The sequence below is a fragment of the Rissa tridactyla genome, chromosome 4 (genome assembly GCF_028500815.1).
Source record: "Rissa tridactyla isolate bRisTri1 chromosome 4, bRisTri1.patW.cur.20221130, whole genome shotgun sequence".
NCBI classification, from domain to species: domain Eukaryota; kingdom Metazoa; phylum Chordata; class Aves; order Charadriiformes; family Laridae; genus Rissa; species Rissa tridactyla.
In genome coordinates, this window is record NC_071469.1 from 81,656,694 (window position 1) to 81,679,243 (window position 22,550).

Genomic DNA, 22,550 nt, shown 5'->3' on the forward strand with positions numbered 1-22,550 from the left:
TCACCCGCCACCCCAGCCTCCCCATCCGCAGCGGGTGGAAGGAGGCAAACGACGCGCTGGGCACAGAGTGTGTGACTTGCGCGTGTTCGCGTGTCAGGGCTTCAGGAGAGCTGGTTTTGCAGAGCAAAGACTCAGCCCCGTTGCCCTCGCGAGCTGAGATCCCCCCGTAACTTGTGTAGGAGTTTTGGGCACACGAGGGCTAAAGATTCAGGTTCCTCATCTGATTGTTCTCACCCAAATATATTAATTGTAGAAAGCCAACAATGCTTTTGCTAGACAGGGTAACAAAAGCAGATCACCGCTCAAAATATGTCCTTTATCTTCCGCTTTCAGTCCTGTGTACTTTTCAGTATCAAAAAGGAGGCGGGGGGGGGGGGGCAGGTCTTCAAATCCTTTATTTGATTTCAGTGTACCACTATGCTTAGTTTAAATGTCCCCCATACGTAGAACAGTGGTTGCACCAGAGCAATCATGGCGAGATGTCTAAAGGGGTGTCAGCAAATTGGACAGGGTATAATTTTAGTCAATGCGTTCTTGTCTTATTTTAGTTCAACATCATTTCCCAGTTGCAATTCTTTTGAGTGACACATGGAATGCAAAACAACATAAAAGGTCTGCCCTGAGGCAGATATGTGTCCATGTAGGACTTTAATTATTCTTTTTGAATCATGTGTAATATGCAAGCCCAATTTCTTGCATGAAAGTCTGATGGAAAAACCGTGTATCACCTGTATAACTGATTTTGTGATACACCTCATATTTTTAGAAGCCCTGAATTCAGGGAAGGTCCTTATTAGTCCGTGTACTCTGGATTTTTCAGGTGACGTTTGGGGGAGAAAGGAATTGCTCTCATGGTGTTTTGCAATGACATATACATCATTGTTTTGTTTATTTTTTTTAAAAAAGGCGTTCTTTTATTCATTCAACTGCTGTGTGCTTAAAAAGCACTTCCAACACATGTATAGAGTGCTATACATGTAAGAATTTATTTGAATGTATTCGTTTACTCTGGTGCCTAACACCTGCAAGCTGATCCTGATCTTATTTATCTCACTTTTATACCAATGTAACTCCGATGGCTGCACGGAAGCAAATTCTGAGCGAAATCAGAGTCAGATCTTTTCCTTCCAAGAAATAATATTAAACCGGCTTTTTAGGTAGCACTTGGTGTATCATTTTAGATTAACTGATAAAAAATAATGAAAAAGATGTGTGTGAATGAAAATGTAGATCGTAATGATGAAATATGTTTTTAATATTTAAAAAAAAAAAAAAAGAGAAGCTGGTATGAAAGCAAATTAAGGCTCTCATTGCATTTTTGCTACAGATTGTGGGCCTGATTCCAAGGCTCCTGACGTCGGTGTGCAGCTTTTGATGTGGACCAGGAGAATCCTCCTGGTGCTTTGGGAGCTGGGTATGGGAGAGTCAGTCAAGGTCAAGGTCTCTCCTCCTTCAGGGAGGAGAAAGTATGAGGAAATGGGAGTGTTGGTCTTACCATGAGGTGAGAATGGGCAACTGATAAAGGTGAAATTTGGCCGTAGAGTCCTCCATCTCCTTTGAAAACTGCTTTCTCAAAGCTCATTCTAGAGCTGTTTTTTTTTTTTTTTAAATAAAAATAAAAATCTGCAAAGCTAAATGTTTAGATAGTTAAATTAAAAAAAAAAACACCAAAAACACAAAAAAGCAAACAAACAAACAAACAAAAACCCCCAAAAAAGCCAAAACCACAAACCAAACCAGCACTTTTAGCTGAAATCACAGAAATTAAAGCAGAAGGAAGGGATTTCTGAATGCACCGTTTTTGCTACAGGTTGGATGTAAAATGAAATGGCAACTTGTATGTGGACAAAAAGGGGACCTGGTTTGTCCGGACCCCAGCAGAGCCCCGCCAAGTTTGCTTTCCCCCCGTGTGCTGCCTTCTCCCCCTTGGAGTAATCCTCTTGTTTATTTGGTCACTGCGAGGCTGTGTTTTTTGGAGAGATATTTCGGTTAGCATAAACTGTTTGAAGACTGTTTGGAGAAAAGCACTAACCCATCCCAAAATCAGTGGGATAAAAAGCTCCTTGTTTATAACCGTGCCTGGTTTAATCATTTCGACGGGATGAATTTGCACTTCTAGCCCTGAGTGTGCTCCGATTTCCCTACAAACATGTGTTGTGGGATTCGCATTGTCTGCGGTGGGAGTCGCACAGAGGGGAAGGAAATATTTTACCCGTCTTTTTTTTATTATTATACTTTATTATTCCCTCAATTTACCACATGAAAAACACGTAAGTAAAAGAGCTGCTGGATTTTAATGATGAAAAAATAAAATAAAATACCGAATTATCCCGCTGCACAAGAAAAGGTATGAAAGAGAAACCCAGAAAACAGCAGCTGAGATCAGGTTTCATTCGGATGATCTCAACCAACGTTGTTTCGCCCAGTTCCATTTTCTCCCCAAGTGTCTGGTCCCTCTGGTGCGGGGGTTTTGGTGGCCCGTGCCCGGGAGGCTGTGCTGGCTGTCAGCCCGCTGACTGGCAGTGACCTTGTGCTAACTGTCTGTCGGAAAACGGCCACTCGGAATTCATCGGGATGAAAAATAAGCATTTGGTGCCTTTCTTTAGAAACATAATAGACAGCTTTGCTTTCACACCTCCTAATAGCCATTTTAAAAATAGTTTCTCTAGCAGGATGCTTTTTTAGCGCGTGGAGCTTTACACATCTACATTTTCCAGAATTTATTAGGATTATTTTTACATGGTATATGTTTTTTATCTTGAATTTCCTGATGCCACGCTACGATGCTGCCAGTTTAGCAACTCCAGCTGCTGTGAGTCACGAGGGTAGGCTGTCGGTGGCGACTGGATCGCAGAGACGGGGAAATTTTATTTGTCGAGTCAAGGCGTTAACCCTTCGAGGCCAGCTTTTTGAGCACTACCTGTTTGCAAAAATAGCGACCACGCTGTCGTTTTCCAGCAGGCGATCCTGGCGTCGGCTCCCACGCTTTCGCAGCCTCCGATGGGCTCTTCTCCTCTGTTTTTTTTTCCCCGGCAGCGGAGGTGGGGTTCGCGGCGGTGGTGGGACATGAAAGCTCCTGTGTTTTATTGGCTGTATTGGGTTTCACTGGCCACCGAGCAGCCGCGTAGGGAAGGGGCAGAGCCGCTTCTCCCTCTGGAGCCCTGAGGCCTTCAAATTCCTCTTGCCCTTCAGGAAAGGAGTGCCTTTTTTTTTACAGGAGCCCAGTGTTATTCAATGGAAAGACAGGAACAATTTTAAGCTTCCAGGTCTGTATAAGCTCTATTGAGAGTGGAAATTAGTTGGGGCTCCCTGTGGCGTATGTGACTATGGAAGCTACAATGCTCATTTGTCCTGCTGAGCGGTTCTCGTATGTGCTTTACTGGCTGCAGAAGTTATTTTTTATTTTTTTTATATATACATATATTTTTTTTTTTTTTTTAGGATTGCAAAGATCTCCAGTGGAGAGCTGTGTGGTAGAACTGAGTTAAAGCTAACCCTCACTCATCTGGCATAAAAAATATCCTTCCAGAGATAGGTTAGGAAGGTTTTAGATGTACACTGAGTTAATGCAGTTGCGGAATAAATTAACTATCTGTTGCAGCCAAGAATCATGAGTCTGCATTTCAGGGTCTCGCAATAGAAAGGGGGAAAGAAAAAAAAAAAAAAAAAAAAAACAAAAAAAAAAAAAGAAAAAATAACGCACATGCAGACAAACCTCTTTATTTTAAAACTGGATTAATGTCGCTCTGTCTCTTTGATTGAAGACAATATATGCATGCTCTGGTGGCAGAGATTGTAGGGGTTGTTGTGTGGGTTTTTTGGGTTTTGGTATTTATTTTTTTTGTGTGTGTGTGTATGGTTGGACTTGATGATCTCAAAGGTCCTTTCCAACCATGAAGAATCTGTGATTCTATGATTCTATATCTGGTTCACCCTGTTTCATTTTTCAGCACCTTCGGTGAAGCTGGGCAGCTGAGGGATCCCTGCCCGCACCCCGGGTACCGGCCACCTCCCACATCCCCGGGGGACGCTCTGGCTAGCGGGACCCCACCAGAAGCCACTGACCCGCTGCCAGGTCCCGCTGCCCTCGCAGGGGACGGGCTTCTCTTCCAAATCGTGCCTCAAACCCGCGGGCGCCGTATGGCACGAGGCTGGGAACCGAGGGGCTCGGCGGCCGCAGGGCTCTGCGCTACCAGAACAAAGCCCTGAGTTACGGCGTCCTATTGTATGCCAATAGAGTGGCATTTAAAGTCTCGGACCAGCCAAAAGCTCTCACAACCTCACCCTCTCTGCCACCCTGGATACAGAAATAGTCAGATCCTTTTTGTTCATGATTAACTGACTCATGCTTAGAAATCATCAATTTAAAACCCATTTCAGGCAAAGTTACTGGAATGTTCTTTGCGTGGACACGGCAGTATATTTAAATTACTAAAGTCCCCAAAAGGTGCTGAAAATATCCTTAATCATTTTCCGAGGATATAGCAAATTTGGTGCTAATTACAGTTATTTGCATCCCCTTCCCCCTCCGAAAAGGGTCTCTGAGAACTAGAAGGAAATTTGGATACATAATGTGCGCTGACAGCTCCTACAGTGTGATGGGGAGGGACAATTTGAGACTGTCACAGGGCTACGCTCAGCTTCATAGAGATGGGATTTCTCTACATGCTAAAGTATGAGGAAGGCTAAATAACTCACAGGTGTCAACGGCACCAAAGAATTATGTGTGTCTGACCTATGAGAGAATAAATCTCATTTCCTGCTTAAAGCCATGAGACATCCCTTTAAGTGCAATAAAAATTTAACATTTCCCCCTCCTGATTATCTCTTACAATTTTCTCAAATTTATAAAAACAAGATTTTCCGATTTTTAAATATTTTTTTTTTTACTGGTAGATTGTGCTCTTTAGTATCATTTTACATAATTTAATACAATTTGTTCCATCCATTGGTTTTCATGGAGATACAAGCTGTTCGTTTGTGAGAAAGCTGGCATAGGAGCGAACGTTGGCAAAGAGTCACCTCCAGGAGTTTATTCAGATTTCAAAGTTGCATGGGGGCACCGGCCATTTTGAAGGAGATAAATGTTAAGGTTGCTTCTTTTTTATTGTCAATATTTATTTGAGTTTTTAATTTATCTTTTTTTTTAACGGTACGGTTGATAGCCTCTCCCTCCCCCTTTTCTCAGTCCTTGGCAAAGTGAGTCATTGTTATTTTGTCAGCTGAATCGCGGTAACAGAAAATAATCTGAGTAAGCTTAAAAGAGAGTCTTTCTCTGAAACGTGTGTTATTGAATGAAAAGAACACAGGTGTTTCTTAATTATTTGTGCAGAAGGAAAAAGTAATGCTGAGCGGATGTGCTGTAATGATTAGCGCGCTAAAGAGGAGAGGCCTCAGTAAGAAAGATCCTCCTTTCTTCTCCCCGTGCCCCCGTTCTCCCTCCTCCCGGGCGCCGGCGGGTGGCCTGGGGAGGCGGAGGGGAAACTGTGCCCCTTGGTCCCCTGGAGAGGTGCCTGTTGGGCTGCCGGGTGTCAAAAAAGGCATTCCTGTGGCTGGGATGGGGTGAGGAACTCGGCGAACCCTCTCTCTCTGTGCATTTTTGTGGTTGAGGGGGATGCGGGGTCCCCGCCCTGAATCTCCTCAGAGTGAGTCTGCGCATCCCTCCCTGGATGCGCCAAACCTCTCGTCCGTGGTTTGCCACCACCAGAAAGGTGCAAGATGGGGCTTTTGGGATGGGCAGTCATGAAGGCAATGTGCCACCACCCTACATCCCTCCTAACGGCAGCTCCGTCTTTCCATTGCAGCACATCAGGTATTTTTAAGCTGCATTAAGCTATCAAACATTTGTTATCCTAGTGTTATGTTTCTGAACGTGGACCTGGACCCACTGCCTTGCAGGGTCCGTGGGGACCCATGGATGCTGTATTCAGGTGTTTGGGGAGATGCTTCTTCCTTTGCCGTATGTTTCTGTAGCACTCGGGTATGGAAGAACCAGTTTGGCTGCTGGTGGTGCGTACAGAGAGCAGCCGTTTCTGTTCTGTGCGCCCCTTGGAAATACCGGGAAGGGGTTATGGAGGATAAAATACTAAACCAAAAGCACACAGAGCAGTGGAGCTGGCAGGGTGAGGCGATTGGAGTGGGAGGTTAGCCAAGATGCCCGGCCGAAGCCGCCTCCTCCTGAGAAATGTGATGAACATGGATTTTTAATGATTTCAGGTCACCAGTTACCCGTGGTTTACACCAGCACCGTAATGCTCTCCCCCACCGCGCCGTTGTGGACGCTGGGGCAGGAAGGCTCGTGGCTGCCTTCGGAGGTGCCCCGTCCCCCGTACCAACCAGACCCGCGTCTTGGCAGTGCCAGGTCAACCGGTCCTGAGACAGGATCAGACATCCCATTACGCAAATACTGCCCAGATCATTGAGGTGGATTGCTCAGCTGAATTTTGTCTGGTTAATTGTCAGGGTGAAATAGAGTCAAATTCTCAAATTTTTACGCTGCGTTGTGTGAACTTGAAATACTGTTTTGCAAAAACCTTGCTACCATCTTCCAGAAAAGTGAACAAAATGAGCTTTTTGATTTTTCCTTTGTAATGTGGGGAGTTTTTGTTTGTTGGGTTTTTTGTTTTGTGGGTTTTTTTTTTCTTTTCCTCCCCCATGGCTTGGCACTTCTCACTGCTTGTAGGGAAGCTCATTCGCAGCCCCAAAGAAATAGCCTATGTTGACTCCTACGCATACTAAATGATACATCAGTGCAAAGCCTCCTATGGGAGGAACTCCTCCAAAGAGAAAAACCCCAAGAATATCCCGTACTTAAATAGCATCTCCTTATTCTGCATAGTGGTAATCGTTTTTTTCTTTCTTTCTTTTTTCTCCTCTCTCCTGAACCCCATTTCTATCATCTTTGCTGCTGATATTTAACCACCAGCCTGGTTCTGGGACTCACCTCTCAAACCTGGTGTGGAGCGTACCGTGTCTCGGTGATGCCCTGTTGATCTGATACCTTGTGCAGTCAGGGAAGCTTTCTTTTTTTCTGTTCTCTGGTTTTGGTGCTTTTTGTAACCCTATCAAAGCAACCATGAGCCTTGTTCTCTCCTCTCCCTGGCCATCTGCTTGAAGCATCTGGTAATCAGGTGCAAGCCCCCACATCCAGAGCATTCATGCTTAAATTTGCAGCTACCTTGCCACCCACATTGGCTTTTGTTATACTGCCAAGATGTACCTCTTTGTGTACTCGATATGAGAGAGACTTAAATTCCACCATCAGCCTACTGAAATTGTGATGGGCCAGGGTGACATTATCACCTTTGAACATAGATATGTATCAGCCTTCTTCCATTTTTCTCTGCTAGAGTCTCCGGCTAATCTCCGCTCCAGTTGCTCACCATACCCAAGCCACGTGTGTGCTGCGGAGGTATGGCTCTGAGTTGCAAATAATTTCTCAAAGAAATATCTCAGTCTAAAACATGATGATGCTTAATGTGCGCTTGTCATTTCTGGGATTCTTCTTATATCCCTTTTTCCATCTGAGTAATCTCTGTGTATGTGTCTCCATATAAGAGACAAATAGAGTCATTGTTCTGCTCCGTATTTTAATTCCATATCTGTATTTTAGGGACATTGCTGCCTTCCCAACAGACTGACTAAGTATTACAAACTGCTAAATTTAGGCTTTGGGAAGTGGCTGCAACTGAAATTGCCCATTGAATTTAAGAGCAGACAAATAATTTTGTCAAAAACACCAAAGCCAGTGACCTTGAGCACTATCCCCTGTTCCTTACAAAGGGATCCCAAAATGAGAAAAGGTCCACCGCTGCTGATTTGTCTTTCTGCAGCCCCAGATTAGGCAAGGGAAGAGCATCTTGACTTCTGATTTTCTACCAGAGCACAATCTTCACAGGTATTTGATCTGTTAGAGTAGAAACATCAAACTGAAGCCCCTCATTGTGGAAAGATATGGAGACGCAAGGTATTTACTAGCTCCTGCGTTTGGATGGAAAGAGTGCCCATCTGTTGGAGCAGGATTGGTTCAATAATGCAATAGGAGTCGCAAATAAAAGTCCCAGGGCGAGGTGGGCCCTGGTTTTCCAGCTTCCCCATCTGGTGCAGAGCTTGGACAGCCTCTACCACCTATGACGGCATCTTGTGGACCAGCGCGCCCAGGCAAAACTGGGGACCTACTCCAGCAGACCCGATGTGCTCCCATCCCAGCCGGGGGAGGTTGGCTGTTTGGCACTCTCTGGCCTCTGAAAATCACTTGTGATGGGCTTGGGACATGCCCTGCCCATGTCCTCGGCAGAGTCTGCCTGGCCAAAGCTCAAGCTTGGTGCCCAGTTTGGTGCTGCAGTTGTCGGTAAATATCACGTAGCATTGACTTGATGATCCCGAGGTGCTGGCTGCGTAGTCTAATGAGAAATGTGCAAGAGAAATGTGCAAATACTTACAGTACAAGTATTCTCCTACATCGGAGACTAGATTCATGTGTAGAAGGGAGATGGTAAAACACCAAATAAAAATGGCAATCGTCTTTCGTTACTTATGACAATTACTGCTTTATTATTCTTGGTATACCCATCTATACATATTTTTTTTTTCTTCCCAGACTGCTTATTCACTGTTGGCATCTTCCATTACACCTTTTTTTTAATGTGATATAAAAAACCCAATCCTATAACTGGCTATAATGCTTTTTTTTTTTTTTTTTTTTTTTTTTTTTTAAGTTTAAGGTTGATTAAGAAACAGCCGCCTTTGGTGTAATTGCTCAGTGAAGTTCTAATGTATTTTGTTCGTAAGGATTGTTTCTCAGCATTTGAAAAAAAATAATACAAAGGTAAAAGAGAAACTTGTATCTAATTTGTTTAAAACATGCAACATTTCACCAACTAACTCCTTAAAGTAATTTTAAAGATAGTAAAGCTATTATTGTTATTTTTGGACCTGTTTGGTTTGTTGGGTTTTTTTAGGCTTTTTTCATTACGTGATTCCTCCCCGACCCTCGAAATATGAACTTGAGCAGATGTTTGTATACACGAGCAGGACGTGTCACATCCATGTGTGATTCCTCATGTTTGGCACAGCATCGTCACCCATTCTGCTGTCTGTAAATGCACCCGCGCTTACAGATTGCCCAGATAATGCTGCGGCTGTTTGCATACATGATTTTCACAGAATATAAGAAAAAACAGTAAATGCATTAAATATGGCTTCACAGAATTTTTTCGCGGAAAGCACTGGAAAGCCTTTATTGGTTATTGCAAAAGTCAGAAATAAATCCGCAGGGACTTTTCCACAAATGAGTAAAATAAAGGAGTATTTAGAAGAGGCCTTATTGGCTTGAGTCACGAAGCTGGCTCTCTGCGAGTGTTGTGCCGTAAGTTTAGTGGGAAAAGTTTGACAGCAATTTAATTTTCATTGACAAATACTGTCATAATATTGAGGGAAACTGTATCAACAGTAGTGGTCGATGCTCAACCAGTCATATGGACTGGACGAGCTTACCATATGCTTAACTACAAACTTCTCTTGGAAAGCTCCTTTAAAACACTTGACAAGCTTAAGATACTAGTCAGTAATGAGCTTGAACAGAACATGCGAAGTTTTACATTTTGTATAGAAAATGGATTAGTGTTTATGTGTTTCCCCGTACAGAAGAGATTTGTATGCTGGTATCTGGGTATAGCTGCAATGCCTGCGTGCGTTTCTATAGCCTGAAGTTCACCTAGTCAAAGGAAATCTAAAAGTGAAAATGCAAAAAAAAACCCAAAAAACCCCAAACAAAAAAAAAAAACCAACAAAAAACCCCCGAAACCCTACCAGCAACCAAAACCCCAAATCAAACATAGTTTATTTCTTCTGCACAGCATTAAGGTGGGAATCTTTTCAGTTAAGTTGCACATACAGTGTTTGAATTTGCAGTTTCTGGTAGCAATGGGAATGCCAAAAAACACAAACGGAGGCAACCCCCCATATTAGCATGGTAATTATTGCGGCAGGTGATAGGTCCAGGCTTTCATTAATGTGCAGTATCACTGCCTTCTCCTAGCAATGAACCTTTTAGGCTGATCACTGCCTTTAGCAATTTTGCTGTGAACCTATAGATTTCTGTCTATCATTTCACGCAGTCTCTGGGTATTTACGCTGGTGTCTGTCTCCCTGCCTGATGGCAGGATCAAATCAGGTATCCAAAGATGCAAATGCTTCATCTTGTATCTCAATGGGGGTTTTTGTGGGTCTGATTGTACCCACAATTAAGGGAGTCTTGGTCTAAATACGTCCTGTTTCCATCCCGCTGCCCCCAACTTCCCTGGCAATATACTCCGGCACACAGATTTCAGCTCCTGCACTTTCTGTCTGGCTTTTTTTTTTTTTAAATGCATTTGTTCACATGCTCATAGACATACATACACATATGTGTGTGTGTGTATATATATATGCATACATACACGTATGTGCGTGTGTATATATGTGTGTGTGTGTATATATATATATGCTTGTGTGTATTTAATGTATTTTTGACTGTGGCCAACTACTGCGCCAGGTTAGAGATTCAGTTAGATAATTCAAACAGAAGTCTGACCTGATTCTGTCTTAATTTGCTATGTTTTGTTAGCATTGAGCCATTTGTAATTTAGTTACATGTAGAGTAGTTCAGTGAAGAGCAAGTTTAAACAATATGGAAGGCATAATGTATGCTTACATGAAACGCATATACAGCCTTTCATTGCACTTTGTACTCGGGAATCAATCTCTTTTTTTTTTTTTTTTTCAGTTTTGCTGTGCTTTCCTCCCTGAAAAGTAGCTCTCCTCATTAGAAAGAATTAAAAATATAGCTTTAAAAATATTAACAGAAAATAGCAGTTTCTGTGGATGGTTCAGCCATGGCATATTTTCTTAGTGTAAATATTCTGGAAACTGGTTTCATATATGTATGGACATATGGATATATTTTTTAAAGATATTTCTTGTAGAGCAAAAGTAGAATTAAGCCTGACTTGGATCTCTGTACCCCTCTGTAGATCAGACGTGACTCCTGAACTGGCACTTTCGCAGATTAGATCAGAATCAAGTTTGGCTTTTTGTTGGCACATTGGTCAAATCTCCTGCCACTAAGTGTAGTAACTGCCCTTTATTTTCCGAGCGAAAGGAATGGATGATCCCCTCAGTTTTCTCAAGTCATTGCTTTTGCCCCCTATTCATCACTATTAAATTTTATTTCTTGTCTACAACTGGGATTTAGACTGCTTGGCCTTGAATTAGATGGGTCTAGATGGTACCATCTGCTGAATGCTCAACAGCTATTAAGATTCTTAGTTTTTTAGCATGTTTTTTTAATGTATTCATCTGACAAGGAAAAGAAAGCAAAAATGGTGTCCAGCATTATTCATTTTATCAGTTTGGCAACCAAAGCATTTTGGCATGGGTACATTCCTTGTAGTAAGTGCCTGAGAGTGCAAGTGTAAAGACAGCTTTGAAGCTTGCCATGAGACGCTGTTTTATTAGCAGAGATGCATGAACCCACCTGCCACAGGCTGGAAATGTTAAAAAAATCATAACTTGGTGGTCTGAGATGGCCAAAACAGCAACCATTGTGATGGTGCGTTGGCCATGGTCTTCAGCTGGCATGGCACATCACTTTCCTGGTTTATCTCGGAAATATTTGCTACCCCTTGGTATTGCTTCCCTTACCTTTACCGGATCACCACTTTAACAGTAAAGATGTAAAATCTCTTTAAAGAAATGAGGAGGGATGGGCCCCGCGCTGCAGCACATGAGGCGCGGGCGCCCGTGGGTCCCCAGCCACGCCGCTGCCCTTCGGGTGCCCTGCTCCCAGCACCTGTCCTGCAGCCTCACCTTACCGACGCCTCCCATTTCATTCAACCCTACCCTAATCACCAACGTGGCACGGAACAAAAATTCCCACCATTTTCCTTTTCCTGCTGCTAATGCGAGATCAGTTCTTCCAAAGAAACCCGCAGGACCTTGCTCCGCAACGCTGCCAACCCGGTGGGTCACCACCGGGTTTTTATTCATCCCTCTTGAAGAGAAAAAATTATCAGCTGGTTTTGAAACCTCATTTTGCATTTAAAAGTGTAATAATTGGACCAAAGACAATGCTGGTATGTTCTCTTATTTTAAAAAAAAAAAAAAAAACCCAAACAAAGCGAAGATCCTCTCAGGTGGGGGGCTAAGTGACTGCGGGAATTTGCTCTTAGATGGAAGGAGTCCAAACACTATCGTCATGATCTGGGCTGTTTTGGGTGCTTTTCAAGCATTTGTTTGCATTGATATGATCAAACACCTAGTTCAGAATGGCTGCTTTAAACTCAACAAAACGAACTCTGGGATTCACTGAGGGTGAATCCAAAATCATGTCTGGAGCTTTGTGCCTCCTTTTTAACAAGACCTTTTCTGTGTTCACTTTTTAAACGATGACACCATACCGGGGGTTGTCGTTCAACAGATTGTTGGTTCTTTTAACAATTTGTTCAATGGAGGAGGAGGAGGAGGAGGGAGTAGAGGCAGCTATATTTGTCACTACTGTTGTTCAGTAGAATAATTGATTTTTCCAGTTTGGCAACCAATTCCCATTTTCTGCTGCTTTATTAATTCCCTCCCCCCTTCATGTCTTCAACAAAAGACACTTTTCCCTTCCAATTCTTAATAGCAATTTGCAGTCTCAGCTTTCTTGGTTGAGGAAACTGGGTCCAAGAAAGAACTAGCGATTTGCCTCCTGGCTTTCGGGGCAGCACCCGCGGGCTGAGCCTTGCTGCATCTCTGGTGCTGGTCCAGCTGGGAGGAGTAACCTCCTCAAAACTGCCCTGCCGCATGAGTGTCTTTCCACCCTCTAGTGTAACCTTTCTACCCTGTTAACATAGGACTTATTTTGACTCCATAGCCGTTGTTCTGCAAGATTTCCTTTTTTTTAATGGAAGTTTTGTGGAAGGAGACGTGGAGGAGTCTCATCCTCAGGGAAGATCTTTACGCTATACACATTTTTCACAGCAGACGATCTGTCCGTGCTTGCTCTTCTAGCTGTAAGGCTCCATGCTTTGGTGATACCTGGTTTTGGCCGGGACGGTAACCACTGCCGGTCTGAGAGTCATCCAGAGGAAATGGTCTGGGTGGAGGGGCAATATCTACTGATTTTGTAAGCTTTGATGATTTGAAAAAGCTTTTGCTGATTTCAGTAATTCCTCATTCTTTTTCTTTCTTTCTTTGTATACCTGTTTATCTATGAATAAGAGCTCTTCGTGTCTGGGGTTTGGATGGAGTTATTCCTGAGGCCGATATCTGAGGGACTTGCACTGCACAATGCCAAGGACCCCCTCTCTATGTCAAACCACAATAAAAAGGCCGCTCAGCCCCTCCTGTGAGGGACCCAGCAGCATCTCACGGGGATGAATGTAGCCAGCTTCTGCTGAACTTCCTCCTCAGAATCCCGTTAGATCTTGGTATTCGGGCTAAATATCGCAAGGACCAGTTTCTAGAGCTGATTGCGGTGGTCTGCACGCAGTGTCCCAGTCTCACCATCACTGGCCATCCCGTATTCTCACTCTGGTGCGGAGTAGGAAAGCTCAGGCAGGTCAGAAGCGGTACCATGTGCTGATGCTGTGGGGTGAAGGGAATGGGAGTCAGCCATAAACTGTCCCACGTTCCAAAGGGAAATTAAATGGGACAGAGTTGATCAGTGTTTGTCAGACCGTGCAAGTGCAAGTCTGGAATTGTGGCGGGGTTTACATCTTATCCCTCTGTTCTCATAGAGGGTTATGTGTTGAAAATGACGAAACTGAGCGGCATTGGAGCATGCTTTTTTTATTATTATTAACTTAGGAATTATCCCAAGCTGGAGGCTACACTCCACATAGTATACTGTCTAGAAGATATATATATATATATATTATTATATTTTTTTTTTTTAAATCTCTTTTTGGAGGTGGGAGGTGGCTCCCCGGACTCTCGCCTTTGGCTCCTGCGGCATCCCGGCGTGCCGGGCGCTGCCCTGGGGAAGCGGCTCCCCGGCCTGGGGCATGCGGGAGGTTTGTGCCTCTGCTCTGGGGAGCTCGGGCGTGTATTCGCTGCCAAATTTTGAAAGCCCTTTTAATGTAAACACGTACAACCTTTTCCAAAAAAGGCCTTAAAGCTCCAGTACAGAACTATATTTACGTGTTAAACTTAAAAACATATTTAATATATTACCAGTAATTGATTTAATGTATAAGTAAAACTAACTATGCATAAATTAGTGAAATACTTGCAGGAGAAAAGTGCAATAATTGCCCTGATTTGAGTGAATGAAGTGGTTAAGGCTTCTATTTACTAGCTTTGTTAAGCATAAATATCTAACATTTAAACTCCAGCAATTTCTTCAGCACCAGCCCTCTAAGAGTATTCAAAAACATGACTGAATTTTGCAAGTTACTGTAATTTGTGGAAGGCTTTTTCCAAAGCTTCTAAAGTCAGATAAAATAATTAAAAAAAAAAAAGTCCTTTTTTTTTCCTCTCCTTTTTGATTATTGCAAATTGGGTATAATAATCTTGGCTAGTTGGAGTATTAGAAAGGTGAACATGCATCATTAGCAATAGGATTTTATGAACATTTTTGTAATATTATGTAATATTTAAATTTATGTTGGTTTTTTTCATTTTTACATGTAGTAATTAATTTTGTCTTACTGACAGATGATTCTCAATGACTGATTTTCAAGAAAAAATCCAGACAGGTATTTTAACCCTTTGTTTTCATTCTAGACACCTTGCATTCACGGGTCTGGCTGTAATTAAGGGGCGCTGCGCTGGGCTCTGTTGTAAATTGAAGTTGAGCGCTATTTATGTGAGTTCCCATAGCTATATCTTCATGAGGACCTTTTTCCGGATGGGCGGTGGGAGTGTAGACCGAGGAGATGCCTGCTTTGCTGTGAACAAAATATACCCATGTTACGCATGCACTTACCCAAACCGTGCTCTCCTGTTCTTTGGGTAACCAGTAAGCGAATGTGGTGGCAGTCAGCAGGACCCTAACCTTCCCTCTCCTGCCTGCAGGAACCCCTGAATCTGCCTCCTGTCCCAGGGTGAAGTAGCGTGATGGTGATGTTTAGGTGCAGGATTGGAAAGATGTAACCTGTTTCCTTGGTTGGGATTAGAAGATGACTTCCCAAGCAGCGAGGGAGGGAGGAAGGGGCGCTTGGGGCAGCTGGGGACACAACGCCTGTCGCACAGAGCCCTTGTCATGCTGCTCCGGTGCCGTGAACTTATCTCTGTCTCCCCGCTTCGCCCTCTTTTCCCTCACTATCAATCCACCTCTTAGTCTCACCATCTATGTATTGCTAGCATTTGTTATGCTGTGCTTGCAGAGGGTGACATTGTCGTTGGGCGTCTCTTGGGGCTTCCACTGCAAAAGCACCGTTTTTGAGGCTGTACCCTGAAGGTACCTGCCCGGATTATTTATTATTTATTATTACCCGGCCCCTGCTTGTTGGACTTTTCTCTATGCTCTGTGCGTGTGCAGGACCCTATAGCCGAAAATAACAGCTAGCAAAGTCTGTGCCTACGTAGTGCCAAGCCATGTGGCCAGTTTTCAGGTGTTTTTGTAATACAACTGAAAGTGTAAGAATGGGCCCCGTGCCTGTTTGAAATTGGTGAGAAACTCTTCATGGACTTGAGGAAGGTTTTAATTGTAAGCAAAACCGAACATTTGTAGCATTGAGGGTGTGGGGATGGTGGTGGTTGTTTTTTTTTTGGTTGGGTGGGGATTGTTGTTTATTGTGTTTTGGGGGGTTCGTTTGTTGTGGTTTTCTGTTTGGTTGGTTGGTTTGGGTTTTTTTTTTTTTTTTTTAAATATCTCCCCCAAACCCCATGTTGTTGCGTCTTTTCCTGGCTTGTTTTCCACCCTCCTTTCCTGTCCTCTGGCCCCATCCGGAAGGCAAGCCCTGCTTGTCTGCCTGTGTCTTCTAGAGGGTCCCAACAGAAATGTTCCTCTGCAAGGAATCACTCCCTGCTTGAAACCCGTGGGCTCTAAGAAAGGCCACTGAAATGCGATTGTATGGGATCTCCTCCGCGGTGAGCCCTGTGCTATTGGGTGGCTGCTGTTGTGATGAAAACATTCAAGAATAAAAACGCATTACTGTCTGGGCAATAAGGGCTGTGCTATCAGTTACAGACAGCTGTAGATACCAGTCTATCACTCGTGCTGTGGCTGTACTGTTGCATGTAAATCCCGTTTGTTTCTGTGATAGTTTGAGCAACAGAATTTCCAGCCTCGCGTTTCTGGTAACTTCATGCCGGGTTTGTAAGACCCACTACGAGGGAAACAACATCATCATCACGAGTATTCCCTGAAGGCCCGTTTTTGTGATGTACCCTTGCTTGGAATAAACAAACCCCCACCAAAGCAGGTGAAGTGAGTTAGGTGCAGCCGCAGCTCTCTGGAGGCCACGGGGCTCCTCCGCAGCCCCAGGGTGCAGGGTGGCCCTTTGTGCATCCTCTGGCTCACACGCGCCTCTCAATTACTTGCCTTCACGTGCTACTTGCATGAAAATTTGCAGAGTTGTACCAGTTTATGTTTCTTACCTGGCCCATGAGACAAAAGCAATAGTCTTTATTTTAATATTTCACTTGAATAGCGTCTCACGTAGTTCTAAAGGATGAAAAGCCAGGGACATCATGTCACTGTTTGTCTTTTCTTCGGAATGAGTCACAGTGCAATATTTTTCCACAGGTTGCTAATGCTGCCCTGGGTTGCGTGTGACATTGACTATCATCTCTGTGTAAAGAAATTCCACTTAAATTCCATTAGTGCCTGCTTTTCCTTAGCTTCGGCTCGTGCCCACTTGTTGTTAGATATGTCTGTAACTTGAGGCTACTTCGACAGTTGTGTATTCCTACCTCAGCTTTTGAAGAACACTGATCTGGTTTGGTTTTGACTCACTGGGATAATTCTGTCACTCCGTTTTTTGGATCTTCTGTATGTGTCTAATGATAAAGATAGCCAAAGTTAGGGTATACTCTTCCAAATATTTCCCTGTTCTCCCACTGCAGGAATGATTTTGCACAGTTTAGTCAGTGCCTCGATTTGGAAATTCCAGAAATATCTCTGCTTCTTTTTATGCTGGCATTAGGTCTTAGGCTTAAGATTTTTAGAGTTTAGTTTCTAATTATTCATCGTGCTTCTGCCCCTTTCGTCTCCGCTAAGGAGAATGGCGAGTGGTGCCTGCCTTTTGTTCTTACCACAATGTTGCTTGACATTTTTTTCTTTATTGAATTGCATCCCATCACTTCCCCTGCTCACTAAAAGGCAGGCTGGATTTTTTTATTTATATATTGTCCCTTCATTCATATTGTCTGCTGCTTCCCCTCCATTTTCTACTTTGAATAAATTTCATCCCGGTTTTGCATGCCATTGAAATAGAAGCGGAATAAAATCAGCTTTGTTGGTGATCTTTGGGACAGACCAGCTATCGCCTCCCATCACCCTTCCCTCCTGATGTTAGCATGCAGAGCGCCGTGCCCTCACACACTGTCCGGTTCGTTATGCATTATTTAGCTCACCCTCTCGTCAGAACTTACGACGTTGTAGCCTGTCAGGGGATCATACAGCATTAGCTTTCATAGAGTCCACGTAAATCATGTTCATGGCTTCCTTCAATTCTTTTTGAGGGTTTTTTGGGTTATTTTTTTTTTCTAAATATTCTATTAGTTTTGTTACGTATGATCTCCCTTTTGTGAATCCATGCTGAATATCTTTAATTAAATCATAACTTTCCCTATTTTGTCCCTGATTAGTGTTTCCAATATCTTCCCCACTGCTGAAATCAGGCTGACTGGTGTTTAATTTCCTCGATCTTCCCTAGAGCTGTTATTATATATAGGTGTTACATTAGTCCTCCCATCCACGGGTACCTCCCCTGCTTCCGAAGGTGTTTCACATATATTTGCTGAAGTGTCCCCTTCTTTCTGCCTTGTCCTTTCAAATTCTGGCAGGCATCCCGTCTTCAGTACCTTGTTTGGGACTTTAGATACTCGAAGAAGTGCATTTTTACAGCTTCGCCTTCATGTCATTGGTTCATCTTTCTCATCCTTGGTAGCCGCCCCATACGTTGGTGATTGCAGCCGCCTTGGCAGCGGATACCCGGCTCGCCATCCCGGTTGGTTGGTTTGCTTGTGTGTGGTGTTGGGTGGCCTCATGCCAGTCTCCCCATGTGCATCCCGGTCCTCAATAAACCGTGCTTGCTGTTTGGAGGCCAAGGCCAGTGTCCTGTCCCCAGACCATCCTTTCTGCTCGATCCGAGATCTCCCGCTTGCTATTTTGGATTCCCCAAGACAGAGATTGCTTCCTTGACCCTTCGTGTATTTTTGTCAGACCGCATGTGTATTTTCTGCTGATATGAACTCATCTTTGAACACTTGCCATTTCCGTATGGAGTTGTTTCCTCCGCTCCTTTATTCCATTCAGGGTCTGCTCCTCCTCTCATTGAAGTCAGCTGGGAGTTTTGCCATTGCCTTCCTCGAGAGCAGCAGCGAGCCTGCGATTCACTGACACTTTAAGCATGCTCTCAAAAATTAACCCTGCTGAAATTGAACGTCGATATTGAGCTTTATATTTTAGTTGTAAATCCAACTCCTTGAATGCTTCTTCTGTTTGAAGAATGGCTACTATGAAGAAGCCCATTAATTTTAATGTAACTCTCCATAGTCAGATTTGGGTCATAACATTTCCACTGTCATGCTTGCAAACCCAACATCAATAGAAAACTCAGGTTTCCTGGATGCTGCATCAGATGCTCCAAAATCTGGTTGTCCTTCTTCCCTGTCGTTAGGAAACTTGTACTCTTATAAAAACTGCTCAGACCTTTAAATCTTTGGGGAAAAAAAACCCAACACAGCAAACCGTAATTAAATGATAAGAGGAAAAAGCTATGAAAATAAGGTTAAGTGCAGGTTGGGGGGGATTTTGTTTGAAGAGTAGCATGCAAACTTTTCTTTTACGTTTCCCTTGCTAATAATGCTGAGAGTCACATGCCTCTGTCCCCACCCCACAAACCATCGTGGAAATGAGCCCACAGGACCCGTGACTTCAACCAGAAAATTGCTGCTCTGTCCTTAGCTCACCCCACTGTGATGAAGGCTGGTTCCACATATGGTATGTAAGCTCACACTTACTTCTCCGAGACCATGGAAACCTGAGTATGATGGAATACATCAGGGATGGAGTGGCAGCCTTGATTGCGAATATTTTTTGCTAAAGTCAGACACTGAATGTTACTGTAATGACATTTTATATCTTTCCTTCTATATTCTAGCGGAGAGAGCCACAGGTGTTCCACTGGAATTACTCACACATTTATAGAATTGGACATTCTGTCATTAAATGGACTTAAAACTAAAAAGCCTTTGTCTGCGAAAGGTGACCAATAGAAAAGGACTTTGGATTATCTGATATCCCATAACTTAATCATATGGCTCTTAAGAGTAGGGCATAAGCAGCTGTGTCTCGCTAATATGCATGCAATATGTGTAAAGTGATATGCTTTAATTCTAAACTTGTTTTTAGCAGGAAGAAAAAAGCATTTAGATGAGGAACATTAAGATTCAGCATTAACCATTTTTTCCTTGGGGCAAAATTATTCATCACCTGATATTTATTAAGGCAACATTTTTATTTTATTGCTCTGTACTGTAAAGAGTCTTTCCAAACATTCTCAAAGTTGTGCAGGGAAGTTTTATAGGCAGATTTGCAAGCAGTATTTAAAGTGGTTTTCAAAGTCAATGAATTTGAGAAGGATATTTTCCTTTTCCTAAAGAGTAATGTTGTCAAATCTCACAGCGGAAATAACAGAGATAAGCAGTCATTTAATTTATTATTTAATTTTAATTTTTATCCATCCTCCCACATTATATAAAGTTGATTTCTGTATTGTAGCCTTAATTGTTAGTTTGTGTTGGTTTAATCTCTCTTATTTAAGTATGTTTGCTTTAATAATATTTAAAAAAACTAAGACAAAGAAACTGTAGATTAGAGACTTTATTTTCAGGGTAAAATGATACGGATAAGTGAGCGTCAACTGACCAGAAATTATTTGCTTCTGTCTGTTAGACACGTAATGGAGTCATTTAACTAGTCAAATTAGGAGCTGTAGAAATGCACCATGCTTCATTACTGAGTTCGAATGGGCACCATTTTACATTTACGTCAAAAATTATCTCATAGCAAATTAATGTTTTCATTGTGCGGGGAAGCCGGAGCTGTGCAGTATCAGCACCACCTAGAGGATGCGACACAGAAGGCTTGGAAATGTTTGTGGAATAAAAAACGGGCGAGGAATAGATTAGCTTTAAAAAGCAAAGTACTTCAAACAAACCTTCCCCCAAACAGCCCTGAAGTTCTGCTTTCCTTGTTCTCTCAAGCTACACCCGCGCTGCACCTTCCCTGCGCCAGTGGCACGCAAACTCGCCGGTGTTTATGGCACGTTTCGGGTTGGCTCTCCTGTAAAATCCTTCAGTGTCAGTACCACTAGTTGTGTATTTTTTAATGCAAGAAGATGCTGTGAGAAGTCAGAATATCACTTGAAAAATCCAGAGAACGAGCTCTCTGGCCAATCGGGAAGAACTTCCAGGCAACGTTACGAAGGCCCTTTCTTCCTTGAAATTTCCTGCCAAAGAGAAAGAAGGAAGTTATTATTTAAGAAATTACATACTTATTTGACGAATGGAAACAGCTAGTGCCTTCAAGTGTAGAAAAAAAGACAAGAGTGAGACAAAAGTGAGGGTGGCAGATAAACTTCCAGCTTGACAAAGTTGTGGCGGTGAATAGCTATGACGCAGGCGCTGAGAAATGGTAACGCAGAAAACCAGTAGCACTAACGGAAAGTGGTCAGTGACAGCAGTAAGCTCTGGAAAGCACAGAGTGCTTTTGGTGGCTCAACATTCGCTTTCCCAAAGGGGTGTTTATTGAACAGGAGGTAGTATAAAAACCTAATAAAAATCTAATGAAGTCTAACTTCTCTGGGGCCGGAGATGCTGACAGGTGGGATCCTGACCCGTCCGGCGGCTTTTCCAGCGGTGCCAGGGCATAGCAGGCACTCCTGGCATCAGAGAAGCAGATGACTCGCAAGGCAGGAAACTTTCACACCGGAGTGTTTTCTGATGAAGGACCGTGGAGGCTAAGTGCCCTTGGCTGCGTGGGTTAGTGTTTCAATGCAACTCCTGGAACTCTGGAGGGGGGGGGGGAAGAAAGAGGAAAATAATAATGATAATAATAAAAAAGAAGTTAGAAGTGGCTAGCGAGACCCGATGCTGTATTGCTACAGCAGGTGCTGTGTGGGGAGGGTCCTGAGCCCTCCCAGCTCAGTGGTGGCTTTTCTGTTCACATCAGCGGTCCCCAGCTCCTGCCCGCTGACCGTGGCCTTGGAGCCTACAGCGGAGCAGTGAGCCAGGAGGGACCATCGTGGTCACCCTGTCCAGGCTTCTGTCTATGTGGGCCAAAAAGTATCCCCCAGGAACTCTTTCAGGGAAAGGGTTTTCTTGCACACGCAAATACACGGCACCCGTGAGCAGAAATTTGCAGGATTTGAGCCTCGGGTATGATCCGCATTAAATATATGTTATAAATTGACCAGAATATCTAAGCATGTTTTCCAGTCTTATTAAATGTTTTGCGTGCATAACTGAATTAATTCTCCATATTAATATTCTTAGAAGACATTTACAGAACAAAACAAAAACATCCACAAAGTATTTTGACACAAAGCACAGGAGCTGGAGACAAAGATGAGCTGCAAGGGGGAAGTGGACCAGAATTCATTTAGTATTACACTTATCTCGGGAGCAAATGATCACTCATTAATTAAAATGCTGCTGCCAATTGTAGTTGGAAGACAAAAATTCTTCATAATTGTGTCAAGTGTGTAATTTTTGTTAGTATACTATTATTTTTCATATTTCAATGAGATGCTCTTCAAGATCCTTTTGAAAAATCAAATAATTGCCTGTGATATTATTTCGTGGCTAAGTATAGTGCCTTAAATAGATACTGTGCTGTAAGTTCAAGAATTTGTCAGTGACTTTAGGGCCACGGTTATGATAATGGCAAATTGGTAGACGATAGAACATGCCTGTGAGCAAGTTTTCTTTTGTTCTAGACAAAGCTTTTTTTCATTTCTTTTTTTTTTTAACTGGCTTAAGCTCATTGCAGAAAAGGATTTCTTTGCACCAGCAAAGAAAAAAATGTTAAGAGCCTTGCTTACAAGTACTCTGGTATTTTCTTCTTTTTTTTAAACTGTAGAGGCACTTTACCTATTATCATGAATCTTGTCTGCTGAGATGGTTCAGCCTTCATGTTATGTTTACCAAGGCCAGACTAGAGGATCAAATAATTTATAACCATTCCTGTTGGGTTTTATGTAATAACTTTGGAACTCATATAAAGTAATGATCCACAAACTCTTTTAATGTTCATTATAAAATATGAAATATTTCTCAGAACCATTGCAATTATGTGACCAGACATAACTGTTTCACACATGAGTAAATACAGGGAGGTTTAACATAACTTTATTATC

At 42.9% G+C, this 22,550-nt stretch overlaps 1 protein-coding gene across 8 annotated transcripts in view; it reads left to right on the top strand.

The window, feature by feature from the left end:
* ZNF536 (zinc finger protein 536) overlaps window positions 1–22,550 on the top strand; it is a 349,578-nt gene that overhangs the window by 273,562 nt on the left and 53,466 nt on the right. The window contains exon 8 of one of the 8 annotated variants that reach the window (XM_054201285.1): window positions 14,677–14,711. The exons of the other annotated variants lie outside the window; for them this stretch is intronic. Within the exon in view, the coding sequence (XP_054057260.1) occupies window positions 14,677–14,690 (14 nt within the window). The 3' untranslated portion in view covers window positions 14,691–14,711. Of the gene's footprint in view, window positions 1–14,676; window positions 14,712–22,550 lie in introns of those variants that run through there. 8 annotated transcript variants of the gene reach the window in all.